Below are 15,193 nucleotides of genomic sequence, written 5' to 3'. Positions count from 1 at the left end.
TCTCCAATTTGGTTCATGGATGTTACAAAGGTCCATGGATTGACTATGCATAGTATAACTAGTGGCAAGTACCACCTACTTACCAGCCGTCTCCAATGTGACCGAAGCATGCCAAAGGCGACGGATCATCACCATCCTGGCGTGACTGATGCCAAGAGTCCCCACCAGCCTTACCAACTGTAGCCCATACCAAGTCCTACATACCGCGTACCATATCCTACGTACCGTGTACATGCCCTACATACCGCTTACCAAGTCCAATGTACCGCGTACCATGTCCAACGTACCGCGTACCATGTTCAACGTACCCCATACCACGCCCAACGTTAGCTGCTAATGTCTATGACAGTTCATCCGTGTACCGCGAGACAACTCTAAACTATCCACCATCCTCACCACCATCCCGTCACCATTCTATCATTTAGGTATGTTTTTCTTATTTTTATTTATTATTAGTATTGATGGTTTTAGGTTTTTGTTTCAAGGAGGATGCATTTAGAGATATATAAAAAAGAATTTGAATGAACTTAGCCTAGTTCATATTCGACGTCAAGCAACCAAGGAAGTGCAAACGGTTAGTCACCACACATCATTCCACAGCCGATCTCTAAGACAATTTTTGAGGAACCATAAAATATCTAAGAGTCGACAAACATCACTCAATCAAGGTGACATTGTTCTTAAACCCTACATTTTTCTTCGTTATTTTTAATCTTCAACTCTTACTTTTTTTCCCACCGAGGACGGTATGATTTAAGTCTGGGGGGAAGGATATTTCATCCTATACTAATGTTACTTTCTATTTTTTGACTTAAGTCTTTTTCCACTTTTTACATCAATACTTTTTGATGCTTTTATCGAGTCACATTTTAATATTGAGTCAAATAGGGATTATGATCTTATTCTAACAGTTTATTTGATTTTACACTCTTATGACTCTTGATTACGCTTGACAACAGAACCAAAGTTTGTAAAGACCATGAGAGGACTCAACAATCCCCAGAGTTCCTATTCGATGGATATTAGGATGATATAACATTGTCTCTAAATTTGATAGGACCTAAACTGGACTTAATTATCAAGCCTTGGGATTTGGTATACATTGGACTAGATCCCTACATTCAAGCCATAGAAGACATTGCACTTCTTCAAAAGTATGTTCCCCTCTCTCTTTCCTTCGAAACTCTAAAAAAATAAGAAGAAAAGAAAAAGACAAAATAAAAAGAATAAGGATGTAGGTAGCAAAGAAGTGAGCCGAGGGATGTCGTGTAAACCCGTGCATACTTTGGATTTCATGGAAACCTGTCCAAATAAAAAGAGCAAGGGATCGATAAAAAAATTGATACCCTAGAAAATTAGGGAGAAATCGATTCCTTTGAAGTGAGAAAAGGGAGAGGAAAGGAATCATACGGAGAAAGTCTTGGCTTGAAGAGAGTCGACAAGCCTTTGATCGATCTTCCCTTGGTAAGATTTCATTTTTTATTATTGCTTTAATCTATATAAAGAGATGACAATGGAGATTCTGGAAACTCCGAAGAAGCGTTGATGATTGTCATAGGCGATTACAAACGTAAGTTCTAATTACAAGACAAAAAAGAGTGAAAAGACGATAACATCTAAGATAAATGAATTCCAATTATTTTCAAAACCTCTTTTCCATGACTTTATTTTGATTGTTTGTTTGATGACAATCAAAGTCTAAGTCCAAGGGAGTTGATAACATTATAATTTTACCCATATTAGCTATAGTTTTCATATGAATTTAGGAATAATTTGATAAGATTTCAGATACAAAAGGTCTATTGTTAAGTATTTCAGGCTTGAAGAAGGTTTTACAGGTTTTATGGCAAATTGGACCAACAGTCAAGGAAAACATGTTTCATGATAGATTCACAGCTTTACAGTACGGGCCACTTTTCAAGAAGTTCCAGAACTCATATTATATCATTCTTGGTTTCTATGGAAATCTAGAAGAGTCAGATTTCTCCTCGAAGTGGAATCAAGTCAATCCGTCCAGCCATCCGGAAGATATGCCTGTTTTACCGAGACGTGTTATGAACCTACGTAAAGAGAAGCATCCAGCCGATGGGCATCTATTAAAGGCCTGACCAGAAACCATCATGACGGTCCAGTCCAAGCCTTCAGCCCCGTCTTAAATTAAAATGGGGCCTCTGTCAAATTTTTTAAAAATCTAAAAACCCTTAATAAAAATGTTTTTTTGACAAAATTTGACCCTTTTGCTTAAAGAATTTTTTTGATATTTGTGATGGACCCATGGCATTTGCCTACTCTGTCATGGGGTAGAGACGGGCCTAGCCTTCACCACATTCCAGAACCCTCTTTCGCTTCCCTTACTCCTACCTCCTACACTGAAGAAAAAAACACGTTTTTACCCTTACAAACCCTAATCCAAGACAAAACCTTATTAATATTCTTCCAGACTTAGGGTTTCAAATGTGCATCATCAATACCTTTTGGAGCAGCCCTGGCCACGACCAGAGAAGCAGCCGCAACCTCTCATCCCTCTCGAAGACTTTGAAGATTCGCCATCTCTCTTTCTACTCTTTCTAGTTCTTTCATACTTTCATCACTTTTGGGATATAAGTTACTTTTGTGACATCTAGAGAAGTTTTCTTTGATCCCATTTTGTTATTTGATTCATTTTTGATGCTATATTTTATAATATCAATGTCGTTGCTTTGCATTATGAGCGAGTAGTTTACTTGTTGGGTTTTATGGGATGATTCAAGGGGAATTCATGGTTCACTTCAATTATGTTGTTGGATCTTAATTTCGGTTCTATATTAGAGTTCTTTTGGGACATCGTTATTTTAATGCATGTGCTTGGATTGATCACCATTTGCTGATCTAGACGGGAGTGTTAGCCGCGTTATCCTACTTCTCCAAACTAGTGTTATACCAAAACCTCACGTTGTAACCTGCGTAAGTTGAGTTGCGGAGTTTGGTGAATGTATTAAACTTGTTTTACTAGCTGGTTGACATGCGTCATTGCTTGTTAGTTCATTAGTAGTTGAGAACCTAGACCAAAATTAGTAGTTACTTGTTAGATCTTGACACTTAATATTGCTTAGAACCATGAAAACCCTGAGATGACTCACAAATGCCCAACGCCTTAGTCTTATAGTTTTAAACCTCTTTTATTTACACTTTCTTTATTTACAATAGATATTAGGAAAACCAAAACCCCAATCTCTTATTTAGTCTTAGCCATAGTTCTTTCTCTTTTAATTCAATTCGTGTTAGCTATTACTCTCTATGGGCTCGATCCTAAAATACTACATTGATTAACTGTGCACTTTCAGTCGTCGTGTGGTATTTTCAGGTAAAAGATTTGGAGTGAAAAATCACACATATCAGCGGCCCTTGTAGCATGTTGATGATCCTTCTAGGTCATGAGGTATTCCAGTGAGGGAATATGTTCTTTGTAGGACATTGTGATGTTTTTCACGAACCACGGGAAGGGAACCAGGGTTGGGGATAGGACTTAAACGTGTTCAGAATTTTTTGCTCTAAGGACAGTTTGTCATGAATGACTCTTGGTGGACTTTAGTTCTCCTAGTATCGTCATATTTGGAGACTCTATGGCTCGAGAATATGGCTGGTATATCGATTTCGGATGACGATCCAGGAGCGCGCTATAGGGTGGCAACCCGAGAGACGAATATTGGAGGACTTTAGTTCTCCTAGTATCGTCATATTTGGAGACTCTATGTCTCGAGAATATGGCTTGTATACCGATTTTGGATGACGATCCAGGAGCGCGCTATAGGGTGGCAACCCGAGAGACAAATATTGGACTTCCTTATACATTATGGCATGCGGGCTTCGGTCCGATGAGGAGCAAATATTATGGCATGCAGGCTAAGGCCTGATAAGGAGCCAATAAAACTCAAGGTTGAGACCATTGAGTAAAGAAAAGTCCAAAAGTCGAGAGCAAATAATTTATGGAACGTGAGTCTATCGTCTGGAGGTAACCTTCGTAGATCGGCTGGAAGAGGTGCAGGTCACGGAGACGGTTGCACGGGAGTCCTTGGCTGATGACTATTTGAGATTCGAGGATGAAACTACGGTTGTGGGGGAGAATTGTAACATTCGTAAACCAAAGTGCTGGTTTTGGGAGTGGGTGTCGAGCGTCACGAAGGAAGGTGTCGGTCGACACCACCATTTTTTGGTTCTACCGGATTGATTTAAATTATCGATTTGGTTTGGTATTGTTTAGGAGAAACCTTAAAACGAGGCTATTTAAATGGAAAGTTGACCTAGGTCGTGGAGTTTAGAGTTTTTGTCAACCCTGAGAGTTTTAGAAAAGGAGAAAAATTTATAGTGTTCTTGAGAGATTTTCAGAGATTCTTGGCTTGTTTTTTGAGATCTGTTCCTGTGGAGTGGAGATCTTTGGCTAGGAACAAAGGAGAAGCCTTCTAAGGGGTTGGGTTCATCATTTTTGGGTCAGAACTTTCTGTAAAAGAGGTGAGTGAATGACCATGGCTGATCTAAGCCTGAGAATCTTTGTTTTGCTTGTTTTATGGCTGTTTGTGGTGTTTTCTTGTATGCTTTTGGTTGGTTCGTGGTTCCCATGAGTTTCCAGGACTTTTGGGTGAGTTTCAGATGACTTGGAGAAGTTGGAAAACGGTTCTTCGACTTTTGGCTTCGATCAGAACGTATTTGTGAAGTCAGTCGAGGTCGATCGACACCGGGTGGGTGTTGGTCGATACCAAGAGGTTGACGGCATGGAGACTTAGCGAGTGTCGGTTCTAGGGTTTCCAGGTCGAGGAGGGGTGTCGGTCGGCACTGAGGAGCAGTGTTGGTCGACACCAAGGAGAGGTATTGATCCACACTGAGAGGTAGTGTCGGTCGACACCAAACTTTTGGCAGGCGGCTGCTACTTGTTTTCCTGGTTTGTTTGTGTCTGTTTGTTGCTTGTTTAACATTGGAAATCTTAGTTGCTTGTGTGTATAGCCCAGTAGATGGGAGGATTGCCTCACTGATTGTTTATGACAATACTCATGCATCTCAATTTGTGTTTGTGGTGCAGGTAAAGGTAAAGTGTGATCGTGGAGTCAAGGCAATGAGAAGGAGGATGTTCTAGTGGCTTGATTGGTTGTTGTCTGGCTCATGTTAGAATGTTGTTTAGGATTGCTGGTTATTTGGTTTATGTTTGGATTGAATTATATATTGAATTAGTTATTTTGGAATTAATATTGGTTGTAGGTTATTGATTAGTTCTTGGTTACTTAATTCATTGGTTTAATGTTTTGTTATTTCGCTGTTTGGTTTGAATGTGGTTATGTGGTTAGTGACTATGTGATCACTAGTTTAATATTATTATTAACAAACAAACAGGTCAGATCTTTTCAACCCCTCTTCCGTGTTCCGCTTCAGAAGATTACAATCTGATCATAAACAAGAAATGTCAAGTCCTAACCAGATTCATGGCCGAGAAACTGATCTTTATCGATGAAAAAGTTGTAGGAATCGAACTGGAGCTCATCAAGATAGAAATGGACAAATTCGTGAGGATGAAGATGAGAAGAAGAAAGGGGTAACGACGTTGAGAGGCTGAGAGCTAGGGAGAGTGAAAGAAGTAAGACAGGAAGAGCGAAAGAGAAGAACAATCAAGAATTTAGATTGTAAAAAATATTTAGAGTTTGGGAAAAAACAAAAAATACACATTTTCTATTTTTTAAATCCAATAATTGGTGTAAAACCAAAAAAAATTTAGCTATATGTAAGTGTTTGGCGGAAGGAAAGATTTTTAGTTTTTGCTTACATATTTTTAGGCCTACCGCCAGTGCCGGCCCAACATTCATGAGTACCCTACGCAAGAATCTAAAAATGTGTCTTTTTCACCTATGAAAAAAGTTATAGGTTTTCTATAGAAGGCCACAACTTGATATTTTAAAGCCTTTTACATATCCTACTAAAGAAAAAAGGCCTTTTACATGTAAATAAAAAAGCTCTTGTACATATTCTTAAAAAAAAAAGGCCTTTTGTATAACAGATTTTTAAGTGAAAAAGGCTTTTAAAAATTTAGGCCCGAATCTTTGGCTTCACTTGCTTCCTCTGTGAGTCGGGCCTGCCTACCGCTAAAAAAGCGCTAATATATAAATTCATTTCTAAAATTTTATCTAAGATAACAGTTACAAAAACTGCACTAATGCTTTTCTACTATTAATGCACATACTTCTTGTAATGACGGTTAGAACGAACATACAATATACCACCAGAAAAACTAATACAGAATATTGAATATAATGCAAGAATGGTTAGGGCGGTTTCACGAGTAGGGGAGGCACATCTGTTGCAAATTAAAATATAAGACAAAAATCCAAATAGTGTTAGAACGTGTTTTGTGAATATAATGAGAGAACGGTAGGAGGTCGTATAGGAGTGGGGGACACATCTGCTGCAAATATATATACATATATATATTGAGAGAATGGTAGGGGTGGTGGAGTGGGGGCACATCTGTATATATATATCTACATAATCACATGAGTGTTTAAATATCTATCTATACATTTTTGGAGTACAAATTTGTGTTTTTCTTTTTGCCACCCGGATCGGGTTTTTTTCTGCTTTTAAATCGATTCAATAAATCGGATTTTTCCTTTCCTTATCACACGGGTCGGGTTATTTAAAAACATTTTATCTGATTATGATAATCGAATCTTCCCTAAAAATATAGCTAATACAATTTGCTACATCCCTAAAATATTGATATTAAACAAACAATTTGGTAAGTAGTTATACCTATATTAATCAGAATCGTTCAAAATATATTCCTAATTATTGGATTTCATTAATCAAATCCTAACTATACTCAAAATAACGATGTGCATCACCATTATTTCCTAAATAATAACAAACAAAATCGCATGGATATTCTCTTTAATTAATTTTCTGCAACATATTTGCTTTAAATTACTTTCTCTATTCCAAAAATTATATTAAGCAAATTTACATTAAAAAATTAAAATATTAGGATACTTCTACATGTATATTGTTCAGTAAATTCATAAATATATATATAGTTAGTTAGATTAAAAATCCTAAATACATATAATATATATATATCCAAGTTACATATGTAATTATTTTGAAACTACAACAAAACTTTGCCAATTGTATGAAAAAAAAGTGGAAGACCAATTTAGAAAAAAAAACAATTGCCCCGTGGTGTACTACGGGGTAGATCCTAGTTTCATATATATCTACACAACCAAAAGGGAGTCGGTTAAATTACATGAAAAACAAAAAACACGTTGTAACAACTACGTTCTTATCTATCCCTCTCCAACTCATAAGTTCTTAATTAAAATATTTACACAAGAAGTGATACGAATTTTTTACAGGAAACTCCTAATATAAATTCTCACTGTTATAAACCGAAGTTTAAGAATGTACATATAAAAATTATATGGTTAGCACAAACATACAATTTATAACCTGAAAAACTAATACGGAATATTGAATATTAAGTCCTTATGAATCTAATTTCAAATATATTGTACCACGTAACTTTAACAATTTCTTTTAATTAAAAAAATTAACAAAAAGACAAGAAGATTTAAACTATCCTTAGTCTGAATCAGATTGGCCGGAGGTGAAGGAGCCTTTAATATAGGGTTGGTCCACGTATGTACAGCGTGACAAAGGTATCAAACAAAGTTTGTGGTTGCAAGTTGTAGAATAACTAGTATTTAAGAGAGCCTTGTTTCCTCACCATTTCATCATAGAAGCTTATAACTTTCCACGTACATTTTTCGATCAAAAAAACTCAATCGAAAGATGGAAGGAAAAAATATAATTCTTGGTGTGCTTTTAATTAGTCTGGTCATGGCACAAATCTATAATACTTCCCGTTTTGGGAAAGGTTCGAGTGGCTGCGATATCGTTAATGGGAAATGTCCTAACGGATGTACTAAAGACATTCTAGAAAACGCAGGTAAATTGATTAATATTGTACTTTTTAAAATACATTATGTTTTTGTAAGAATGATCAAAATTTCACTTTTATTTGTTTTGATTTTTGTATTTAGGTGATAATGTTAATGAATACTGCAAGGTTGGGTGTGTATCCTCTGTCTGCATTGCTTTAACGACTCTCGAGACCTCCGGTAAAGCAAACTCTCTTCAAACTCATTACCTATACTATTAAAAAGAAATTGTTTTTTGATAATCGAAAAGAAAATATGTATTTAATCCCTTCAAATTTTGTTTTGACGACTAGATGCAAGTGAAATCATGAATGAAGATTTTGAAAACTGTGTCATGGGATGTTCTAAAGTCTGCACCAAGGGATCGATGAATGTAGTTGAAACTGACTAGACAACCATATCCATTAAGAAACCACATACCTCCCGAAGTGAAGGGGGTGGTCACTTTTCACAGTGTTGTTTTTCATGTTTTCAATAATTGTTGTGTGAAAAAAAAATGAAGAAGGTTGTCGATCCCTAGATTGCATATGTCTTCTATGTCCTATCTTAATCACAAGTAATAATATGTGTCTTTAAATATTTGGTCTTCTTCGTTCAACAATTTGCAGTTACAAAATATTATCCAATACTTAGCTAAATTATTGCATTAATGTTCTTACAATAACTGAAATATCTATGATGAGATATATACAAACATAAATCATATATGTGACTAACACTATAATATAGAATTGCTTATTTATATATATTTTCTTTTGAGTGGATTCATATTTTTAGATTTTTTAATTTTAATAACAAAATTAATCTAGAAAAAAAAACATCAATCTAGAAGAAAACTAAAAACAAAATGTTAAACTCAAGGGGTTTTTAAAAAAAAAAAAATGTTGATTGGCTCAAAGGAGCCCGTTAGAAGGAATGTTTTTACATAAGTCACATAATGTTGTTCGGTACAAAGAAGCCAAGTTATCCTACGTTACATTTTCACTTCGGGTAATCAGAGATAAAGAGAAATTTGAAATTTATTCCCTATCAATCTTTACTTCTTCCAAGTAAGTACATAAGTCATGCCAATTGTATGGAAATACACCATCTTCACCAAATCTGAACAGTCAGTAAAAATTGCTACATTCGTTTACCATTGTCGATTGATAACATCATATTTTTAGTCGTTTTATCTACAATTATCTTATGTTACTAGGAAGAGTTTGGTATGATTTCAAAGTTAAAAGATCTATTATCAAGCATTCTAGATTTCAAGTAGGTTTTATAGGTTTTAAAGCGAGAACAAGCTCCTCTTGGAAGCCATCGTCGTTCACATTCGAAGGTACCAAACCGTTTCTACTCTTTCTAGTTACTTGTTTAAGAAGAAGAGTCATCTAGTTTGTATTCGAGAGAAGATCTCTAAACCCTTTTCTCATACTCTTATTCTCTATTGTAATATCTTATTCATATGGCTTTGATTTGCATGAGTATGTGTGAGTAGTAATCTTGTTGGATTTAAAGGTTTTCAAAAGGGGATTCATGGATTGTTGACTAGGTTGATTAGATTTGGGTATGTTCGTTTATTGTTCCCCATCTATATATCTATATATATCCTTACTGCTTAGTGTTTAATTGATGCTCTAGCTACTGATTTTAGGAAAGATTTAAATCGCCTGAAGTAATTTAGATGAGCATAGTGTCAAAGCCAACCAAACGTTGAGTTATGGAGTTTTGTTTGTGAACATTTTATAGTAGAGTTTTTACAGGCAGAGTTTCAATATCCTATGCAGTTGCAGTATAAAAGTTATGAATCCACATAGTTGTTGTTAACAGATAGGATGCACTCAAAACAATGCAAGTCAAGCCAATCAAGAAAGTGGTTTCATTTAACAACCTAGAATGAACATAAATAAAAAGAATAAAACAAAGAACTACACGACCGAGGTACACGATGCAAGAAATCGAGTACCCGATCGAATAGGTGATCAGATGACGTGAAAACAAGAACATAATGAGGAACAACCAGAGGCACCACACGATGCTTATGCTCGAGTACCAGGTGGGGTTGGTGGTCGAGTTAATGATAAAAGTTTAAACAACCAAAATACAAAAGCTCCTAAGAATGGGTTAATAGATTCATAAGTATTCCTAACCAACCTAGAATGTTCTACGAGCCTCAAGCAATATATTCTCTAGAGAATGAATTTCTAAATCTTGCTAATCCACTCTCATGGCAGAAACAATCAACCCTAATCACTTTCTTACAAAACTCTCGTTGGAGAATTGTGACCAAGGAGGGCATTAAAATCCAATTCACTATTGTCAATAAACTCCTTACTCATCTAATCCCTTAGGCTAAGTGAGTAAATCTCTGGCATTAGTTGATTCATGCATTCCATCAAACACCTCTCGGTGTGGAAATGCCTAGAATCTAATCCCAACCTCTCAGTTTGAAACTAGCACTAAGAACACTAATCCAGAAGAGAAATTTCATATAAGATGCATGGTGAAGGAGTCTACTTAAGAACTTTCGCCACACAAATCACAACAAAACCTGATTTTATCCCTAATCTACACATGCATTCAGATTCGCCATTCCCTTTAACATTTATTAGCAAAAAACTATGAATCAAGCAATGCATTGTCATCAAACTCATTTGGCTAGGATGAAGGGTTTAGAGACAAATATGGTCTCTTTTCCAAAGGGTTTATCTTTTAAAAACTGGGTTCTCTCAATAAAAATGGATTAAGCTTTAGGAGAATGTTAAAGGTTAGCTCTGAAAGATGCATACAAAAATAGGATCCCATCTACCCAAAGGTAAATATACCAACTTTTGATCCTTCATAATCTCCATCAAATGTCATATTTCCACCCTTTAGCTTTAGCTTTTCTAAACCATTTTTTAGGTAGTCTTAGGGGTGGTTTTCTTTCTTAAAACTTGTCTAGTGGATTGGTATTCTTTTCAAATTATGGTTCTTTTCTCTTCTTCTCTTCTTTTAGAACCAACTCTTTTTTATTTTATTCCCAAATGCTTCACTAGATTTTTTTAAAAAACTTTGATCACACTCCCTTCCTAAATAATTTTAACCCTTTTTCTTTCCCAATTTTTTTTCTTTTTCTTTTTAAACCAAAACTCTCGGATCCTATCTAGTCTGGATAATGCAAAACTAGAACTACTTAGGATCATATTTTTGTCGGCTCAAACCTAACACTTTCTACAAAGCTCAATCCAAAAAAAGACCTAATCACTCAAAGAATAACAATGGCTTGAAAGAGTGGTAAGGTTAATGGTGGGGTGAACTGTTTCAATAATGGTAATCAGCTATTTGGATTAAAGGGTGGTAGAAAGAAAAATATAACCCAAGTATGTGTGTTTTGTTCATGAGTCTAATTTCAATGCATTACTCGAGAATTATTAGTCAAGACTAGGTTCAAATAAGATAAGGAATGACAACAAATCACAATATGCTTGGACTAAGTTTAAAATGCAGGTATAAGTATTCAAGGTATCAACAAGCATCAGACATATAATAATGAGGGCATTGAATTTATCCTAGCTAATTAGCGAGTTTACAAAGCTATGGTAATCAAATCCCCAACACATATGCAAACAATCCCATATGAAGCAATCTAGACTCAATCTTATAATGAAAATGCAACTACATGAACACTCTCTCTTTTTCAAAATTTTCAAATTTTTCTATGCAAATAGATCATGACTCAAATGAATAAAATTAATATAAAAATATTTGAAATAAGAAAATAAAAACAATGTTAAATATATTCTTAGACCCTCCTCCAAACTTATACTACACAGTCTCTTGTGAACATAAAAGTCTGAAAAAGAATCCAAGAATCACAAAATGATACAAACTACAATGCAATGATATTTACAATGGTTGGATGAAAGTGGTACCTCATTGGTTGGTGAAAAAGAAGGTTATAGCAGCCTCCATGCTTGCCAGGGTGTATCCAGGGTCGTGACCGGCTTGCTCGGACCAGAATCTGAGTGGTGGGTCGGGTAAAACATCGCGTAGCTCACCTGGTATGGCATCGAGTAGGGGAATGAGCGACAAAGACATGAAAGAAAACCTATAAAAATACACTCAAATCCTATTTTATATACACAAGGATAACATTGGGACTTCCTCCCAAGTGAGCTTATTTAAAGTGACGAAGCTTGACTCAAGGGTTGGTCAAACCGGGGTAGGGTCAGCGAGGAGTATGGACGACCCTTCTTCAGTGCCTTCGTTAGCTATGTATTTCTTCACCCTCTGGCCATTTACAGTAAACTTGGACCGTCTTTCCCAAGCATGGTTACTGCTCTATACGGTAAAACTTCTTTGATTGTGAAGGGTCCTGACCATCTTGATTTGAGTTTTCAGAGAAAAGTCAAAGCTTAGAGTTGACCAGGAGCACTTTATCGCCAGCCTTAAGGTCATTGTGCAGGATTTTCTTATCATGAAAAGCTTTGATTCTCTCCTTGTATATCTTGGAATTGTCATACGCCTATAATCACATTGCATCAATTACGTGGAGATCCATTGCTCTCTTTTCTTGGGCAGTTTTGATACCCAAGTTTAGAAGCTTAGTAGCCCAGATAGCCTTATATTCTACTTCTACTGGGAGGTGGTAATTCTTTCCATAGAGGAGCTGTAATGGTGTTCAGCCTATGAGGGTTTTGTAAGCTGTCCTTTATGCCCATAGCTCATCATCAAGCTTAAATGCCCAATCTTTCCTTGTGATCACCATGATACTAGCTAAGATTGCCTTGATCAGTCTATTACTTACTTCAACTTGCCCGCTGGTCTGGGGACGGTAAGCAGTGACCTTGTTAATGAAGTGTGTTCCCCATTGCTGATCACCACTATAGGGATCCCAAATCTAGGGAAAATGATGTTTTTGAAATCTTTACTATGACCTTGTGATTGTTTGTAGGACTTGCGATGGCTTATATCCATTTCAAGACATAATCAATCGCCACTAAGATGTACATGTTACCGTTCGATGGTGGTTAAATGGCCCCGTGAAGTTAATTCCCCAAACATCAAAAACCTCAACCTCTATAATCGGTTGTTGAGGCATCTGATTCCTCTTCCCAATGTTGCCCATTTTATGGCACGGGTCACACTTAGTTATGAAAATCTGAGCATCCCTAAACATTGTTGGCCACCAGAGGCCTCCTTGAAGGATTTTATGATCTGTCTTGAAAGTGGCAAAATGGCCCCCATAGGTGGATCTGTGACAATCTGTCCCTTTCTTGTATAAGTAGGGCTTTTCCTCCTATGGGCGTCGTTGTCATGAGGAACTTCCTCACACACCATGTAGTTCATAGAGTCAGAGTACCAGGGTAGTTTAGCTGACTCGATCGTCATTAAATTGATCGGCGATATCGATTCGGGGATCGAGTGAGCGATCGTGTGCCCTATCTTATGGCTCATTTCTTCTAGAAAATCTATATGGATCAATCTCTCTTCTAGCATTAAATTGTCTATAGGGATTGGATCCTCAATTCTCAACCTAGAAAAGTGTGGTCAGAAACACCATTCTCAATCCCCTTCTTGTCCAGAATCTCTATGTCAAATACTTGCAACAGAAGAATCAATCTTAGAAGCCTGGGTTTGCTATCCTTCTTCGAGTAGATGCATCTTAGGACAGCATGATCGGTGTAGACAAAGACCTTTGATCCCACTAGATAGCTTCTGAAATTTTTGAATACAAAGACAACATCTAGTAGCTCCTTCTCTGTCGTGGCATACCTAGTTTGTGCTTCGTCCAACGTTATGTTGGCGTTGTAGATCACATGGAACTTTTTATCTAATTGCTGTTCTAATACGGCTCCAACAGCATAGCAAGATGTGTCACACATGATTACATAAGGATGGTCCTAGTGTGGATCTTGAACTATTGGATCACTTACCAGGGCTTCTTTGATCTTGTTGAAAGCTTCCAAGCAATCCTTGTCGACAATTAACTATGCTTCCTTACAAAGAAGTCGCGTCAGAGGTCTCACTATCTTTGAGAAATCCTTGATGAATCTCCTATAGAACCCTGCATGCCCTAGGAAACTCCTAATATCTTTTACCGATATTGGGGGTTGCAGCTGAACAATAACTTCAATTTTTGCCTTGTCGACTTCAATCCCTTTTTCCGATATCTTGTGGCCAAGGACTATCCCTTCTTCACCTTGAAGTGACTCTTCTTCCAGTTAAGCACTAGATTAGTCTCTTTGCATCTTGTTAGCACTTGACAAAGGTTCGATAGACATGTACAAAATGAGGAGCCGTAAATGGAAAAGTTATCAATGAATACTTCCACCTTCTATTCTATCAAACCCAGGAAGATAGATGTCAAGCATCTCTGAAAAGTTGCAGGAGCATTACAAAGACCAAAAGGCATATTCTTGTAAGTAAAGGTGCCATAGAAACAAGTGAACGTTGTCTTCTCCTGACCAGCGGGGTGTATAGGGATTTGGAAAATTCCACTATACTCGACCAGGAAACAGTAGTAGGGGTGATTGGCAAGCCTTTCTAACATTTGTTCAATGAAGGATAAAGGGAAATGATATTTTCTAGAGGCTGCACTAAGTTTTCTGTAATCAATACACATCATGTGCCCTGTGATTAACCTAGTGGGGATCAAATCATCTTTTTCATTTTTGATTACGGTGATTCCTCCTTTTTCTGGAACACAATGCAATGGAGATACCCAAGTACTATCTGAGAAAGGGCAGATAAATCTAACATCAAGTAATTTTACGATTTCCTTCTTTACCACTTTCTTTAAATTTTGATTTAGCCTTCGGTGAGGTTCAACACCAGAGTAAGACTTATCTTCTAAATTAATCCTATGGGTTCAAAGATCAGGCGCGATTCCCTTAATGTCATCTAAAGTATAACCAGTTGCTTTTTATACTTTCTTAATTCAGTGCAAAGCAATTCCAGATCTTTATTTGTTAAATGCATTGAAAATAACGGGGTAAGTTGAATTGGGCCTAAGGAAGGGTGTACCTTGGCCCGAATGGAAGAGTTTTCAACTCCACCTTTGGTGCCTTAAACCCAGAAAGTTTGGCCAGGGATAGTGGGTTTTTTCATGGCATCGCGAATATCAAACTTCATGGTGAAATCGTTTCTGAGGTTCAGATCAATCTTCTTGTTCTTCACAAGATCACATCTATCTTCGCTCATATCGTGGCTAAGAATGGCCTTCCCAGGATCAAAGGATCCTTTGGTTCCACATCCATTTCTATGAC

General features: G+C 36.7%; 1 protein-coding gene across 1 annotated transcript; it reads left to right on the top strand.

Moving 5' to 3' along the window:
* Positions 1-7,616: 7,616 nt before the first annotated feature.
* On the top strand, positions 7,617-8,537 carry LOC104732979 (putative thionin-2.4). Its single transcript, XM_010452589.3, has 3 exons — positions 7,617-7,966; positions 8,061-8,138; positions 8,252-8,537. The coding sequence occupies exons 1-3, from the start codon at positions 7,810-7,812 to the stop codon at positions 8,347-8,349; spliced, it is 333 nt and encodes a 110-aa protein (XP_010450891.1). The 5' UTR covers positions 7,617-7,809; the 3' UTR covers positions 8,350-8,537.
* Positions 8,538-15,193: the final 6,656 nt, after the last annotated feature.

The sequence above is a fragment of the Camelina sativa genome, chromosome 12 (assembly GCF_030686135.1).
Source record: "Camelina sativa cultivar CO46 ecotype springtype chromosome 12, ASM3068613v1".
Classification (NCBI taxonomy): Eukaryota; Viridiplantae; Streptophyta; class Magnoliopsida; order Brassicales; family Brassicaceae; genus Camelina; species Camelina sativa.
This window is presented reverse-complemented; position numbering and strand designations above follow the sequence as displayed.

Coding starts and splice junctions, on each gene's coding strand:
- LOC104732979 (XM_010452589.3), top strand. CDS start 7,810: ATGGAAGGAAAAAATATAATTCTTGGTGTGCTTTTAATTAGTCTGGTC. Junction 7,967..8,060: donor AGACATTCTAGAAAACGCAG/GTAAATTGATTA, acceptor TTTTGTATTTAG/GTGATAATGTTAATGAATAC. Junction 8,139..8,251: donor AACGACTCTCGAGACCTCCG/GTAAAGCAAACT, acceptor TTTGACGACTAG/ATGCAAGTGAAATCATGAAT.